Raw genomic sequence first — 13,639 nt, 5'->3', positions numbered from 1 at the left:
TGGCGTTCGGTTCTCCAGAAATCCGAATCCACCTGAATTTTCGTGAATCCAGATGAATCCGAGTTGCAGTTTTGATCTCTTGAGGAGATCCAGGTAAATCCGAGTCGCAGTTGTCATCTCTTTGCGGTTTGGAATTCGGATTTTAAAACCGAATTTCGGGTTTTGGATTGCATAAATTACATGATTTTAGCTGTTTTTAAAAACTTTTTGTCTTTTTTTTTCAAAAAAAATAAAAAATAAACAAAAAATCCAAAACCAAAACAATTGAGGGTGGTTTTGCAAAACCAAAACACGAAGATTAATCCAGATCCAAAAACCAAAACACAAGTGTCAGCGCACATCTCTAACTTCATCTAATTCTACTACAATCTCAGAAGTTGGAATTGTCCGCCAAGAGCTGCAAACTGACAGGCTCATCCATTAAAGAAGCATAAGAAGTTTTTAAAACCACTGACAGCTATTTATCATTCAACCAAAACAGTAGTTAAGGTATTTTACTGTCAGTTACCGTTAGGTTTAATTTTACATATTTGTTATATATGAATCATTATGTATCAACGAGCGGTCTTTTAGTAATAACGCTCGTAGCGTTATTGTGGACTCGCCTGGTCAGGCAGTTGTTAAACTAGAATTGGCGAGCGATGGTCACTTGGCGGGGTAGTGATCGCCATCAGTCAGGTCCCACAATTCTTTGCAGTGAGTCCATCGCCAGGGAAACCGAGGAAGCAGGAAGCTGATGTGCACTACTTCCCCCTATGTCTCATGAACTTTGTCTCAGTTCCCTGACTGCTCCTTCTCTTGCCCATATATGCGCTCCTTGCCCGCTGCTCCTGACCGTGTATCCCCTCTATTCCTGTGTCTCCACAGCACATGTCTCCACTACTTGCCCACCTCAATGCCTATGTCTGTTCTCCTTGCCCGCTCCTACTCATGTCAATGTCTCTGCTCCCTGCCCGCCTCTTTTCCTCCTGACTCCCCTCTCCACCTGTGTCTCCTCTGCCCATGTCTCTGCTCCCTGCCCGATCCTCCTCTGCTCTTTCTCCGTTCCCTGCTTGCCCATCATGCTTGTGTCTCCCCTCTCCACCTGTGTCTTCTCTGGTAACAGGTTTCTGCACGCCCCCCCCCTCCCCCTGAATGAGACAGGGAGCAGCTGCCGGAGGTAGCTATAGCCCATGTCACCGCTCCCATGCCAGCTGTTCCTGCTCTGTGACCCATCTCCTCCTATGTCTCATTTATCCATTTATCTGGTCCATGCCGATGCGCCAGCAGGGCCACCCCCACAAAGCCCCGGATTCGTCAGGACGAAAGTGAAGAAAAAAAATCATTACACCAACTAAATTACCGTTTTCACTCGCCGGGTAGTGAGGGTTTAACAAATAGCTGTGAAAAAAAAGTAGATTAGCAGTGAAAACGGTAGGGAAAGCGAACGGTAATTATCATAAGAATTATGGGTACTTCCGTATCTTTGCAGCCCCCTGGTTACGCTACGTAAGTAGCTTAACCAGGAAATACTATTCGGCCCCTTGCGGACTCGCTGCGCTCGCCACATGGATTTATTTCCCTCTCCATGCCCACTTGTATGGTAGGGAATGACGTTGGATGGTAGGGAATGACTTTGGACACGGGCTCATCTTTACGCTAATGTCCAACGTCATTCCCTACCATCCGACGTCATTCCCTACCATCCAAGTGGGCAGCGTGGCGAGCGAAGCGAGCCTGCAAGGGGCCGAATGGTATTTCAGTTTACGCTACTTACGTATCTGCACTATTCAGTGAAGATACGTAAGTAGCGTAACCAGGGTGCCGCAAAGATACTGAAGTACCGAATTATGTTTCATTGATAAATGATCCTGTGAGAGATTTTCTGTACTTGTAGGAATGGCAGAAACTCCTTAGAATGCCTTGTGGGTGGTCTACAAACATCTCAGTACTAATTAATTTATACAGCAATTATTTGACAAAGTATTTAGGATACTTCACGTGAGATTACTGCCACAGGATGGACAGCTCGCAGGACTGGCATGGTATAACAAAACCGACATTCAGAATGTCAACACCGGTATATCGACATGATTCTGCATTACAACATACTGCTGGTTTTATGTTTTTGATGTTTTTAAAAACTCCAAGACAGATACAGATGTCTCCTCACTCGTCTTTGCTGCAGTTGGGTCAAACAAGCCCCTCTTGGCACGCCTGGTCCCGGGAGACTCTGCTAGCGCTGGGCATCTTTTGGGCGTCTTTTTTTTTGTGCTGAATATGGATGAAAGTCGTAATGTGATGCTACTAGGACATGCCAAGATAAATGTGATATGTGACATTTGTACATCTGTATGAATCTCTCAATCAGCCTGCGGAGAGCTATGATGCACATCAATGCACATCAAGGGGCAACTAGAAGGGCTGTTTAACTCGCAAGGAGGCTCGATGTATGAGGACACGTCTGTATACTATATGTGTTCATATATACTCGGGCGTAGTCAGGCCGGCCGGCCCGGGTGAAGGGGGTGTTGCCTAATCAGGGCTGCTATGATTTAAGTGGGAGGGGGGGGCGCTGGACCCCGGCACCCCGCCAGGCCCTCCAGCAGCTCGGGTAATTAGAACCCGCCCCCACCCTCTTAGCGGCCCTGTATATACTAAGGAAATGGAATGCGTTAGCCAATATATGTTATATGTTTTTGTATATACTGCACTGAGGAAATGGAATGCGTTAGCCAATATATATTATATGTTTTTGTATTTACTGCACTGAGGAAATGGACTGCGTCAGCCAATATATATTATATATTTTTGTATATACTGCACTGAGGAAATGAAATGCGTTAGCCAATATATATTATATGTTTTTGTATATACTGCACTGAGGAAATGGAATACGTTAGCCAATATATATTATATGTTTTTGTATATACTGCACTGAGGAAATGGACTGCGTTAGCCAATATATATTATATGTTTTTGTATATACGGCACTGAGGAAATGGAATGCGTTAGCCAATATACAGTATATTATATGTTTTTGTATATACGGCACTGAGGAAATGGAATGCCTTAGCCAATATATATTATTTGTTTTTGTATATACTGCACTCAGGAAATGGATTGCGTTAGCCAATATACAGTATATTATATGTTTTTGTATATACTGCACTGAGGATATGGAATGCGTTAGCCAATATATATTATATGTTTTTGCATATACTGCACTGAGGAAATGGAATGCGTTTGACAATAAATATAATATGTTTTTGTATATACTGCACTGAGGAAATGGAATGCGTTAGCCAATGTATGTTATATGTTTTTGTATATACTGCACTGAGGAAATGGAATGCGTTTGACAATATATATTATATGTTTTTGTATATACTGCACTGAGGATATGGAATGCGTTAGCCAATATACAGTATATTATATGTTTTTGTATATACTGCACTGAGGAAATGGAATGCATTAGCCAATATATATTATATGTTTTTGTATATACTGCACTCAGGAAATGGAATGCGTTAGCCAATATATATAATATGTTTCTGTATATATTGCACTGAGGAAATGGAGTGCGTTAGCCAATATACAGTATATTATATATTTTTGTACATACGGCACTGATGAAATGGAATGCGTTAGCCAATATATATTATATGTTTTTGTATATACTGCACTGAGGAAATGGAATGCGTTTGACAATATACAGTATATTATATGCTTTTGTATATATTGCACTGAGGATATGGAATGCATTAGCCAATATACAGTATATTATATGTTTTTGTATATACTGCACTGAGGAAATGGAATACGTTAGCCAATATACAGTATATTATATGTTTTTGTATATACTGCACTGAGGAAATGGAATACGTTAGCCAATATACAGTATATTATATGTTTTTGTATATACTGCACTGAGGAAATGGAATGCGTTTGACAATATACAGTATATTATATGTTTTTGTATATACTGCACTGAGGAAATGGAATGCGTTAGCCAGTATACAGTATATTATATGTTTTTGTATATACTGCACTGAGGATATGGAATGCGTTAGCCAATATACAATATATTATATGTTTTTGTATATACTGCTCTGAGGAAATGGAATGCGTTAGCCAATATACAGTATATTATATGTTTTTGTATATACTGCACTGAGGAAATGGAATGCGTTAGCCAGTATACAGTATATTATATGTTTTTGTATATACTGCACTGAGGATATGGAATGTGTTAGCCAATATACAGTATATTATATGTTTTTGTATATACTGCACTGAGGAAATAGAATGCGTTAGCCAGTATACAGTATATTATATGTTTTTGTATATACTGCACTGAGGATATGGAATGCGTTAGCCAATATACAGTATATTATATGTTTTTGTATATACTGCACTGAGGAAATGGAATGCGTTAGCCAGTATACAGTATATTATATGTTTTTGTATATACTGCACTGAGGAAATGGAATGCGTTAGCCAGTATACAGTATATTATATGTTTTTGTATATACTGCACTGAGGATATGGAATGCGTTAGCCAGTATACAGTATATTATATGTTTTTGTATATACTGCACTGAGGATATGGAATGCGTTAGCCAATATACAGTATATTATATGTTTTTGTATATACTGCACTGAGGAAATGGAATGCGTTAGCCAATATACAGTATATTATATGTTTTTGTATATACTGCACTGAGGAAATGGAATGTGTTAGCCAATATACAGTATATTATATGTTTTTGTATATACTGCACTGAGGATATGGAATGTGTTAGCCAGTATACAGTATATTATATGTTTTTTGTATATACTGCACTGAGGATATGGAATGCGTTAGCCAATATACAGTATATTATATGTTTTTGTATATACTGCACTGAGGAAATGGAATACGTTAGACAATATACAGTATATTATATGTTTTTGTATATACTGCACTGAGGAAATGGAATGCGTTAGCCAATATACAGTATATTATATGTTTTTGTATATACTGCACTGAGGAAATGGAATGCGTTAGCCAGTATACAGTATATTATATGTTTTTGTATATACTGCACTGAGGATATGGAATGCGTTAGCCAGTATACAGTATATTATATGTTTTTGTATATACTGCACTGAGGATATGGAATGCGTTAGCCAATATACAGTATATTATATGTTTTTGTATATACTGCACTGAGGATATGGAATGCGTTAGCCAATATACAGTATATTATATGTTTTTGTATATACTGCACTGAGGAAATGGAATGCGTTAGCCAGTATACAGTATATTATATGTTTTTGTATATACTGCACTGATGAAATGGAATGCGTTAGCCAATATACAGTATATTATATGTTTTTGTATATACTGCACTGAGGATATGGAATGCGTTAGCCAATATACAGTATATTATATGTTTTTGTATATACTGCACTGAGGAAATGGAATGCGTTAGCCAGTATACAGTATATTATATGTTTTTGTATATACTGCACTGAGGAAATGGAATGCGTTAGCCAATATACAGTATATTATATGTTTTTGTATATAGTGCACTGAGGAAATGGAATGCGTTAGCCAGTATACAGTATATTATATGTTTTTGTATATACTGCACTGAGGAAATGGAATGTGTTAGCCAATATACAGTATATTATATGTTTTTGTATATACTGCACTGAGGAAATGGAATGCGTTAGCCAGTATACAGTATATTATATGTTTTTTGTATATACTGCACTGAGGATATGGAATGTGTTAGCCAATATACAGTATATTATGTTTTTGTATATACTGCACTGAGGAAATGGAATACGTTAGACAATATACAGTATATTATATGTTTTTGTATATACTGCACTGAGGAAATGGAATGCGTTAGCCAATATACAGTATATTATATGTTTTTGTATATACTGCACTGAGGAAATGGAATGCGTTAGCCAGTATACAGTATATTATATGTTTTTGTATATACTGCACTGAGGATATGGAATGCGTTAGCCAGTATACAGTATATTATATGTTTTTGTATATACTGCACTGAGGAAATGGAATACGTTTGCCAATATACAGTATATTATATGTTTTTGTATATAGTGCACTGAGGAAATGGAATGTGTTAGCCAATATACAGTATATTATATGTTTTTGTATATACTGCACTGAGGAAATGGAATGCGTTAGCCAATATACTGTATATTATATGTTTTTGTATATACTGCACTGAGGAAATGGAATCTGTTAGCCAATATACAGTATATTATATGTTTTTGTATATACCGCACTGAGGAAATGGAATGCGTTAGCCAATATACAGTATATTATATGTTTTTGTATATACTGCACTGAGGAAATGGAATGCGTTAGCCAGTATACAGTATATTATATGTTTTTGTATATACTGCACTGAGGAAATGGAATGTGTTAGCCAGTATACAGTATATTATATGTTTTTGTATATACTGCACTGAGGATATGGAATGCGTTAGCCAATATACAGTATATTATATGTTTTTGTATATACTGCACTGAGGATATGGAATGCGTTAGCCAATATACAGTATATTATATGTTTTTGTATATACTGCACTGAGGAAATGGAATGCGTTAGCCAGTATACAGTATATTATATGTTTTTGTATATACTGCACTGAGGAAATGGAATGCGTTAGCCAATATACAGTATATTATATGTTTTTGTATATACTGCACTGAGGATATGGAATGCGTTAGCCAATATACAGTATATTATATGTTTTTGTATATACTGCACTGAGGAAATGGAATGCGTTAGCCAGTATACAGTATATTATATGTTTTTGTATATACTGCACTGAGGAAATGGAATGCGTTAGCCAATATACAGTATATTATATGTTTTTGTATATACTGCACTGAGGAAATGGAATGTGTTAGCCAATATACAGTATATTATATGTTTTTGTATATACTGCACTGAGGAAATGGAATGCGTTAGCCAATATACAGTATATTATATGTTTTTGTATATACTGCACTGAGGAAATGGAATGCGTTAGCCAGTATACAGTATATTATATGTTTTTGTATATACTGCACTGAGGAAATGGAATGTGTTAGATCCTCAACTGATCACTTTGAAATCATCACTGAAATGGCCTCGTCCCAATGCATCATCTATTCCCCAACTTTCTGTATCTTTTCTCGCAACGTGATACATCACTAATCCAGACTGGAGCAAATCTATTTATATAACCCCTACTTTTTATGGATATTAAATTGCCGAGCTGTAATTTACAGAGTATTCTGAGTACTGTGCAACAGATTGAGACACCACATAAGTTTAATTAAATTTCAGGAACAAAAGGTCACCTCTCGGATCCCAGTCTTTTTACCTCTTCATCTAAAAGAGATTTATGTTTGCCCTAAAATGTAAACTTTGCTTTATGTTTCAAAAGCTCCGTACTGTATAATTCAGTATCAAATGAAACGTGCACAAGAAAATTGGATATGGCATGTACAGTATTAATACAATACACAGACAAGTCTGATGTGACACCAGGAACTTTGTAGGATGATTATAGTAATAAGCCGGCGGATGGCCAGGAACCACACTGATTCCATCAGAACATCCAGCGAGCCGCCCTGCCCCTTACAAGTCACTGTATGGAGGATAGGTACATTTATAGGGGAAAATGCGGCAATGCTTCTGCTATAGTTGCTCCCCGATCATTATATAGCGCCTCTAGTCTGCACAGGAGGGGACAGCTCACTTTTATGATGTTATTTTAATGACAATTTTCTTAACAACGACCTCTATAATAGAAATGCTCTGCTCATGTATCCACTGCTCTGCAAATGTATCCACTGCTCTGCACATGTGTTTTGAGTGCACAGAGAGGGCGATTCAGACCCGGACGCAAAACAGTGCACTTTCGCAGCTGTCAGAGGCCGGGTACGCAATTCCACGATCGCACGGCCAGGCTTAAGGACGCCCTCTATGTCTTAGAGAGAGACGGCAGAGTGAGCGCACGCCGGTGTCATGACGCCCACTTTTCTTTCTTAGCACACGTCATGTCCAGGAAGTGTATGATTATTCAGTAACATCGAGAGCCATCGGAGCTGCTCGCAGCCCTTGAGGTAGACCCTACCCCACCGCAAGCACTGCGATCACTGCTGGCCGAAATACAACCAGGTGACGTGTACAATGACGCCTCCATGCTAATTATGCACTCCCATGAAACATCGTTAGAACGCACAGGCACGCCTGCATTCACACATCCACACCCCCGTTTCATAGACCACCCACAAACGGCACTATCTGTCACTCAAATTAGCGCTCAGTCCGTGTACTACGAGCGCGTGAGTGACTGGCTCGCACACGCGCACTGCGACACATGCACTTGCGCAGACGGGCCACTATCGCCCATAGTGTGCGATTGCGGCTTAGCGACCGGGTCTGAATCGGGCCCAGAGACCGATGGCTGGGACGATATATCGGTCATCGGGCTGCATGGACAGTATATTAAAACCAGTGTGTTCCCAGCAATAGCCACTGATGGTCAACAAGCAGTCTAGCTGCCTCTACCTGCGCCCCTCCAGCTCTGTAGCCCCCAGGCTGACCTATTCTCAGCTGTATGATATAGCGCTGAGAATAATGCCGGGTACAACACTTGACCAATATTTTTAATAATTTGGCCGATTCCGATGCATGGGGAACAACAAATTGTTGAAATCGTCTAGTGTGTACCCCACTATGTCGCTGATGATGCACACTCCCGCGGTTCACCAGTGACAACCCCCATCAGACCCTACCATGCAGGTCCGTCAGGGGATGTTGTTAGTGAGGGCCATGCTACCGAATGCCGCATGGCCCCCACCTCACTCCCTCGCTGCCCGCATCGGCAAGTGTGGTATCGGCACTTGCCGATGGCGCTCCCCCCGCTGGATCCCATCGCTGCAGATGTTGGGCTAGGTACACATCGCCCTAGTGTGCACCCAGCATAAGACTGGGTCCCTGTCTATAGCCCTCCTTGGTCCCTAATGTTTAACAAGACTGTGAAAACCATCAGTAACAAAGTATCATCGCAACCGCACGCACACTTACACAATCTCCGACCTTACTCTGGAATTGCTAACCTCATCGCACGCTATGAGTGCTCAGGCTGCTTAAGGCATCGCGGTGGATAATTTATGCACGCCCCTGCAATGGCGTTCAAACACTCTGGCGCGCCTGCATTTCTTCGACGCACCGTCACCTCCCACAAACAACACTTCCTGCCAAACACTCTGCAATGGGTCTGCTTAGTCACTGCGATTACGGTCCCCGATCGCAGTGGAGCCTTCGCTCACGCGCACTATAGTACATATGCATGCTCAGAATGAAGCAATTGCCGATGCGTAATCGCAGTTGTGATCAGTAATGAATCAGGCCCCCAGTTCGCTGAATGAGCCCATCCAGTCTCATTAGCCTATTCCTGTGCGCCTTATTATAGGTGCAAATCGCTGGGGCAGCTGTACCAGGCGCAGGCCGCCTGACGCAGACCGATTATCTCTCTTTTCTGCAACAGAGGACTCATTAGAAGTAGGATGAGTCGCCCGTTAGTAAAGAAGACAGTGCACTTTATAACAAGTGGCAGATGATTCATAATCCCTGACTGCAAAAACAAAGCATCTGCCAGGCATTATCGTTAGCGTATAAAGCAATTCAGTGTGATAGATACGCTGTCTGTTTCTGACCTTGGTCGTGATTTGTAATTAATGTGGTGACTCAGAAACCGAAGACGGCGAACAAGTGTCATTCTTCAAATGCACCTGTGTCACTTACGTAATGATTAGCCGGCCAGTGACCGCGATAAGTGATTGAGTGGGTTTTGCCGCTAATCCAAGTAGTAGTCAAGATGCGGATTAGAGGATTACAGCTAATGACCCTTGGGTGCCTCTGGCACCGACTAATGGGTATTTCAAAATAAATAACATCTTGTTTTTGCTCTTAACGCACTCAGACTGCAATTCTAAAGATCTTCGCGTCCGCTAATGGATTAAGAATGCGCCGTCGTAAAACTTTCACTTAAAGAGATGGTCGGTTTTGTTAAAGAGCTAATTCTCCCCATGTAACTGGCCCCTCAACTTGTTCTGCAGGCTGGATCCCCTACGCTGATGCCAGGGACCAGCGCCAGGGTGTTCTTTGAGAGGTGTTGAGCGATATATCAGGTGCTGTGGCACTTTGGCATTTTGTCTGACACATTCAGCAAAGGCTCTTTATCTCTGGAGTCACCGTAGAAGATCCTGACACAAGGAGGTCTGAGGAGACGGCTGCAGGGACAGACGCTTCTGCCTTTTACAGAAAATATTCACAGAGCTGCTGTATGACAGTCCAGGATTAAGGAAATCACTTTTTTTTTTCCAGATGCTCATAAGCCCATCTGGTCAGTATAAAATAAAAAGAGCGAAATATTTCAGACCACGTGTAAGTGTTTGTGTACGTGAATCTCCATTTGTTAATATGTGAATATACAAAATAAAAAATGTAAAGAATTTTCAATAAGATATATATATAAGTACAGTTATATGTAAAATTACATCACAGAGGGATTTGCGAAAGGTCCCAGATTTAAATCCCGGACGAGCCCCCCCCCAAATAAAATAATGATGTGCCAAATGTATGGCCTTGCCGATAGCAACCAATGAGCATCTAGCTACCATTTTATAGAATGTGCCTGAGAGATGATAGATAGCGGCTGATTGGTTTTTATGGGGAACGTCTCCACCTGTCCTCTTTAGAAGGTTTGAGACAACTCCCCCTGTATTTGTTAGCGGCAGATGATTTGCACTTTTGGGATCACTGAGTAACGTTCTCACAATCTCCCCACTCCTCCCCTTAGGAAGCTGCACTGTACAAGGAACTACATCCACATGCATCTCTTTATGTCGTTCATCATGCGTGCCGTTGCTGTGTTCGTCAAGGACATCGTCCTCTTTGAAAGCGGCGGTTCAGACCACTGCTCTCCACGCACGGTAAGTGAAGCCCGTTTTGCCCCTAATACAGTTGTCATATTAATTTGGGAAGACCAGGGACAGGTTAAAACCCGCACTGAGGCGACTTTCTGAAGGGTAGTGGAGCAGCCCCCCAACATGGCTGCTTCCACTGTACGTAAAAGGATTCAATTTTACCTCATGATTATAAAAAATAACAAGGTGCTGAAGTAAGCATGACGGCCTATATACCGCAAGGCTGTGACAGGTTATGAGGAAAAATGTCATTTCTTTGGTTCCTGATTTGGGTATTGTTGTGTGGTGTCAGCTTGGACCGGTCTTCAGGTTTATAGAAGGTTATTAGCTTGCGATCACCCTCTTTTTGCCTGAATTTCCCTCCCTCCATTTAGTTTTTTCTGGTATGTTATTTTGTGGACTTGGTGAGTGGTTGGCGGGAAAGAATGGCGGTCCAGTGGCCATCTCCCTGCAATGTGAGGTTTGCTCCCCTTCAAGGCACTGGTTAGGCTGATTTTCACCCTACGGGGGTCAGCAGCCCTGCCTGTCCGGGTGGGCTTTGTGATGGGAGTTGGAGACCTCTCACTTCTCTGCAGGAGTTTTTAGGGCACTTGACCCATGCAAATGTTGTTTGAAGCGAACTTACTTTAAGCCAAGTGGCTCCACTGATTAGTTGTCTGTTCTGTCTTCCGCCACCATACTAATGTAATAAATAATAAAGCTGCCCAATTTCACGCCTCTTATGCAGTGCAGCACGGTGTTACCCAGGGGCACAGTTACTGGCTCTATCAGAGTCAGGGTATAACACATGCTGGGCAGCTTTATCCTTACACTGTAATGTAGCTCTGAGCTAGGACACGTCCCTCCCACATCTAACTCTCTGCACATTGTACATCTGCCCCCTGCAGTGCAGCACGGTGTTACCCAGGGGCACAGTTACTGGCACTATCAGAGTCAGGGTATCACACATGCTGGGCAGCTTTATCCTTACACTGTAATGTAGCTCTGAGCTAGGACACGTCCCCCCCACATCTATCTCTCTGTACATTATACATCTGCCCCCTGCAGTACAGCTTGGTGTTACCCAGGGGCACAGTTACTGGCTCTATCAGAGTCGGGGTATCACACATGCTGGGCAACTTTATCCTTACACTGTAATGTAGCTCTGAGCTAGGACACGTCCCTCCCACATCTAACTCTCTGCACATTGTACATCTGCCCCCTGCAGTGCAGCATGGTGTTACCCAGGGGCACAGTTACTGGCTCTATCAGAGTCGGGGTATCACACATGCTGGGCAGCTTTATCCTTACACTGTAATGTAGCTCTGAGCTGGACACGTCCCTCCCACATATAACTCTCTGCACATTGTACATCTGCCCCCCTGCAGTTCAGCATGTTGTTACCCAGGGGCACAGTTACTGGCACTATCAGAGTCGGGGTATCACACATGCTGGGCAGCTTTATCCTTACACTGTAATGTAGCTCTGAGCTAGGACACGTCCCTCTCACATCTAACTCTCTGCACATTGTACATCTATCTGCCCCCTGCAGTGCAGCATGGTGTTACCCAGGGGCACAGACTCTAACTCCCACCTCAGAATCTGCCCACAGTGTGCTCACTTTAAAATCAGTTTACGGCATGCCATGTCTGCAGGTGGCAGACAAACAGATCGTGTGTCAGGAATTCCAGGTGGATCTGGGGGCTCGGCAGCGGAGCGTCCCTGGAGCTACCTGTACGGTAACACGATTCCATCAGACAGATGAAATGTAGTTTGAACACATCCCACGTATCTCAGCACTTTCTCTGGAACTAAATGTAATATATTTTCCCCTTCACTTACCCAGGAGGACGTTAGCGATGATGAGTTAGAAATGAACTGCTGGGGGCACTTAATCTATATTTCATATCTTTCTCTTGTACAAAGATTTTCCTTCAGGGTAACAAAAGGAAATGTCATAAATCAAAACAACATCGGGGGAAGAAAGGAAATCGGATTTTGGTTACTGCATTTATTACCTCCGCAGTTCACAATGCGCTGTGGGCCTGATTCAGCACGGATCACTATTCTGCTAGAACGCACGCAGTGCAGTTGCTGTTATTAGCGGTGATATGTAAATGTTTGCAATCGCATTGCGATCACAGCCTGACATAAGGTCGCCCACTTCCCCTTACACACATCCGTATACTTGTGCAACATAGCGAAACAATCGGCAACATCGAGTAACATCGGACACATACGCACAGTTATGGCAGGTCAGACCTCACTCAGGAATTGCTAACTTCAGCGCACGCTATGAGGCCTCAGGCTGCGAATGGTATCGCAGTGAATAATTTATGCACGCCCCTGCAATGGTGTTGCAACGCACTGGCACGCCTGCATACACCCGACCAGCCCCCCGTCACCACCCACCAACTGCACTCCCTGTCAATCAATGTGCTCGGAGTCTGCGTAGTCTCTGCAAACGCACTTTCCACCACAATTGCTAGTTCGCGCACACACTGCAAAGCATATGCATCACAATGCAAATTAATCGACCGATTGCGTGCGTATTTGCTACTGCGATCCTCGCTGGATCAGGCCCTGTACCTCTTTGTGTTGCTCTGTCCTTCTTTGTACTATTCATCAGTTCATCTTCCGCGCAGTCTGAACCATTGCGTTGCCGTG

At 42.2% G+C, this 13,639-nt stretch overlaps 1 protein-coding gene across 1 annotated transcript in view; it reads left to right on the top strand.

Moving 5' to 3' along the window:
• The window catches only part of LOC148507797 (vasoactive intestinal polypeptide receptor-like), a gene marked incomplete at its 3' end in the record, with an annotated part of 261,940 nt that extends 249,029 nt beyond the window's left edge, over positions 1–12,911 (top strand). Inside the window, exons 6-8 of the mRNA XM_088445578.1 lie at positions 10,867–10,999; positions 12,628–12,711; positions 12,819–12,911. Of these exons, the coding sequence (XP_088301704.1) occupies positions 10,867–10,999; positions 12,628–12,711; positions 12,819–12,911 (310 nt within the window). The remainder of the gene's footprint in view (positions 1–10,866; positions 11,000–12,627; positions 12,712–12,818) is intronic.
• Between the last annotated feature and the right edge of the window lie 728 nt (positions 12,912–13,639).

Source organism: Taudactylus pleione, unplaced genomic scaffold (assembly GCF_031769625.1).
Source record: "Taudactylus pleione unplaced genomic scaffold, aTauple2 ptg000383l, whole genome shotgun sequence".
NCBI lineage: Eukaryota > Metazoa > Chordata > Amphibia > Anura > Myobatrachidae > Taudactylus > Taudactylus pleione.
This window is presented reverse-complemented; position numbering and strand designations above follow the sequence as displayed.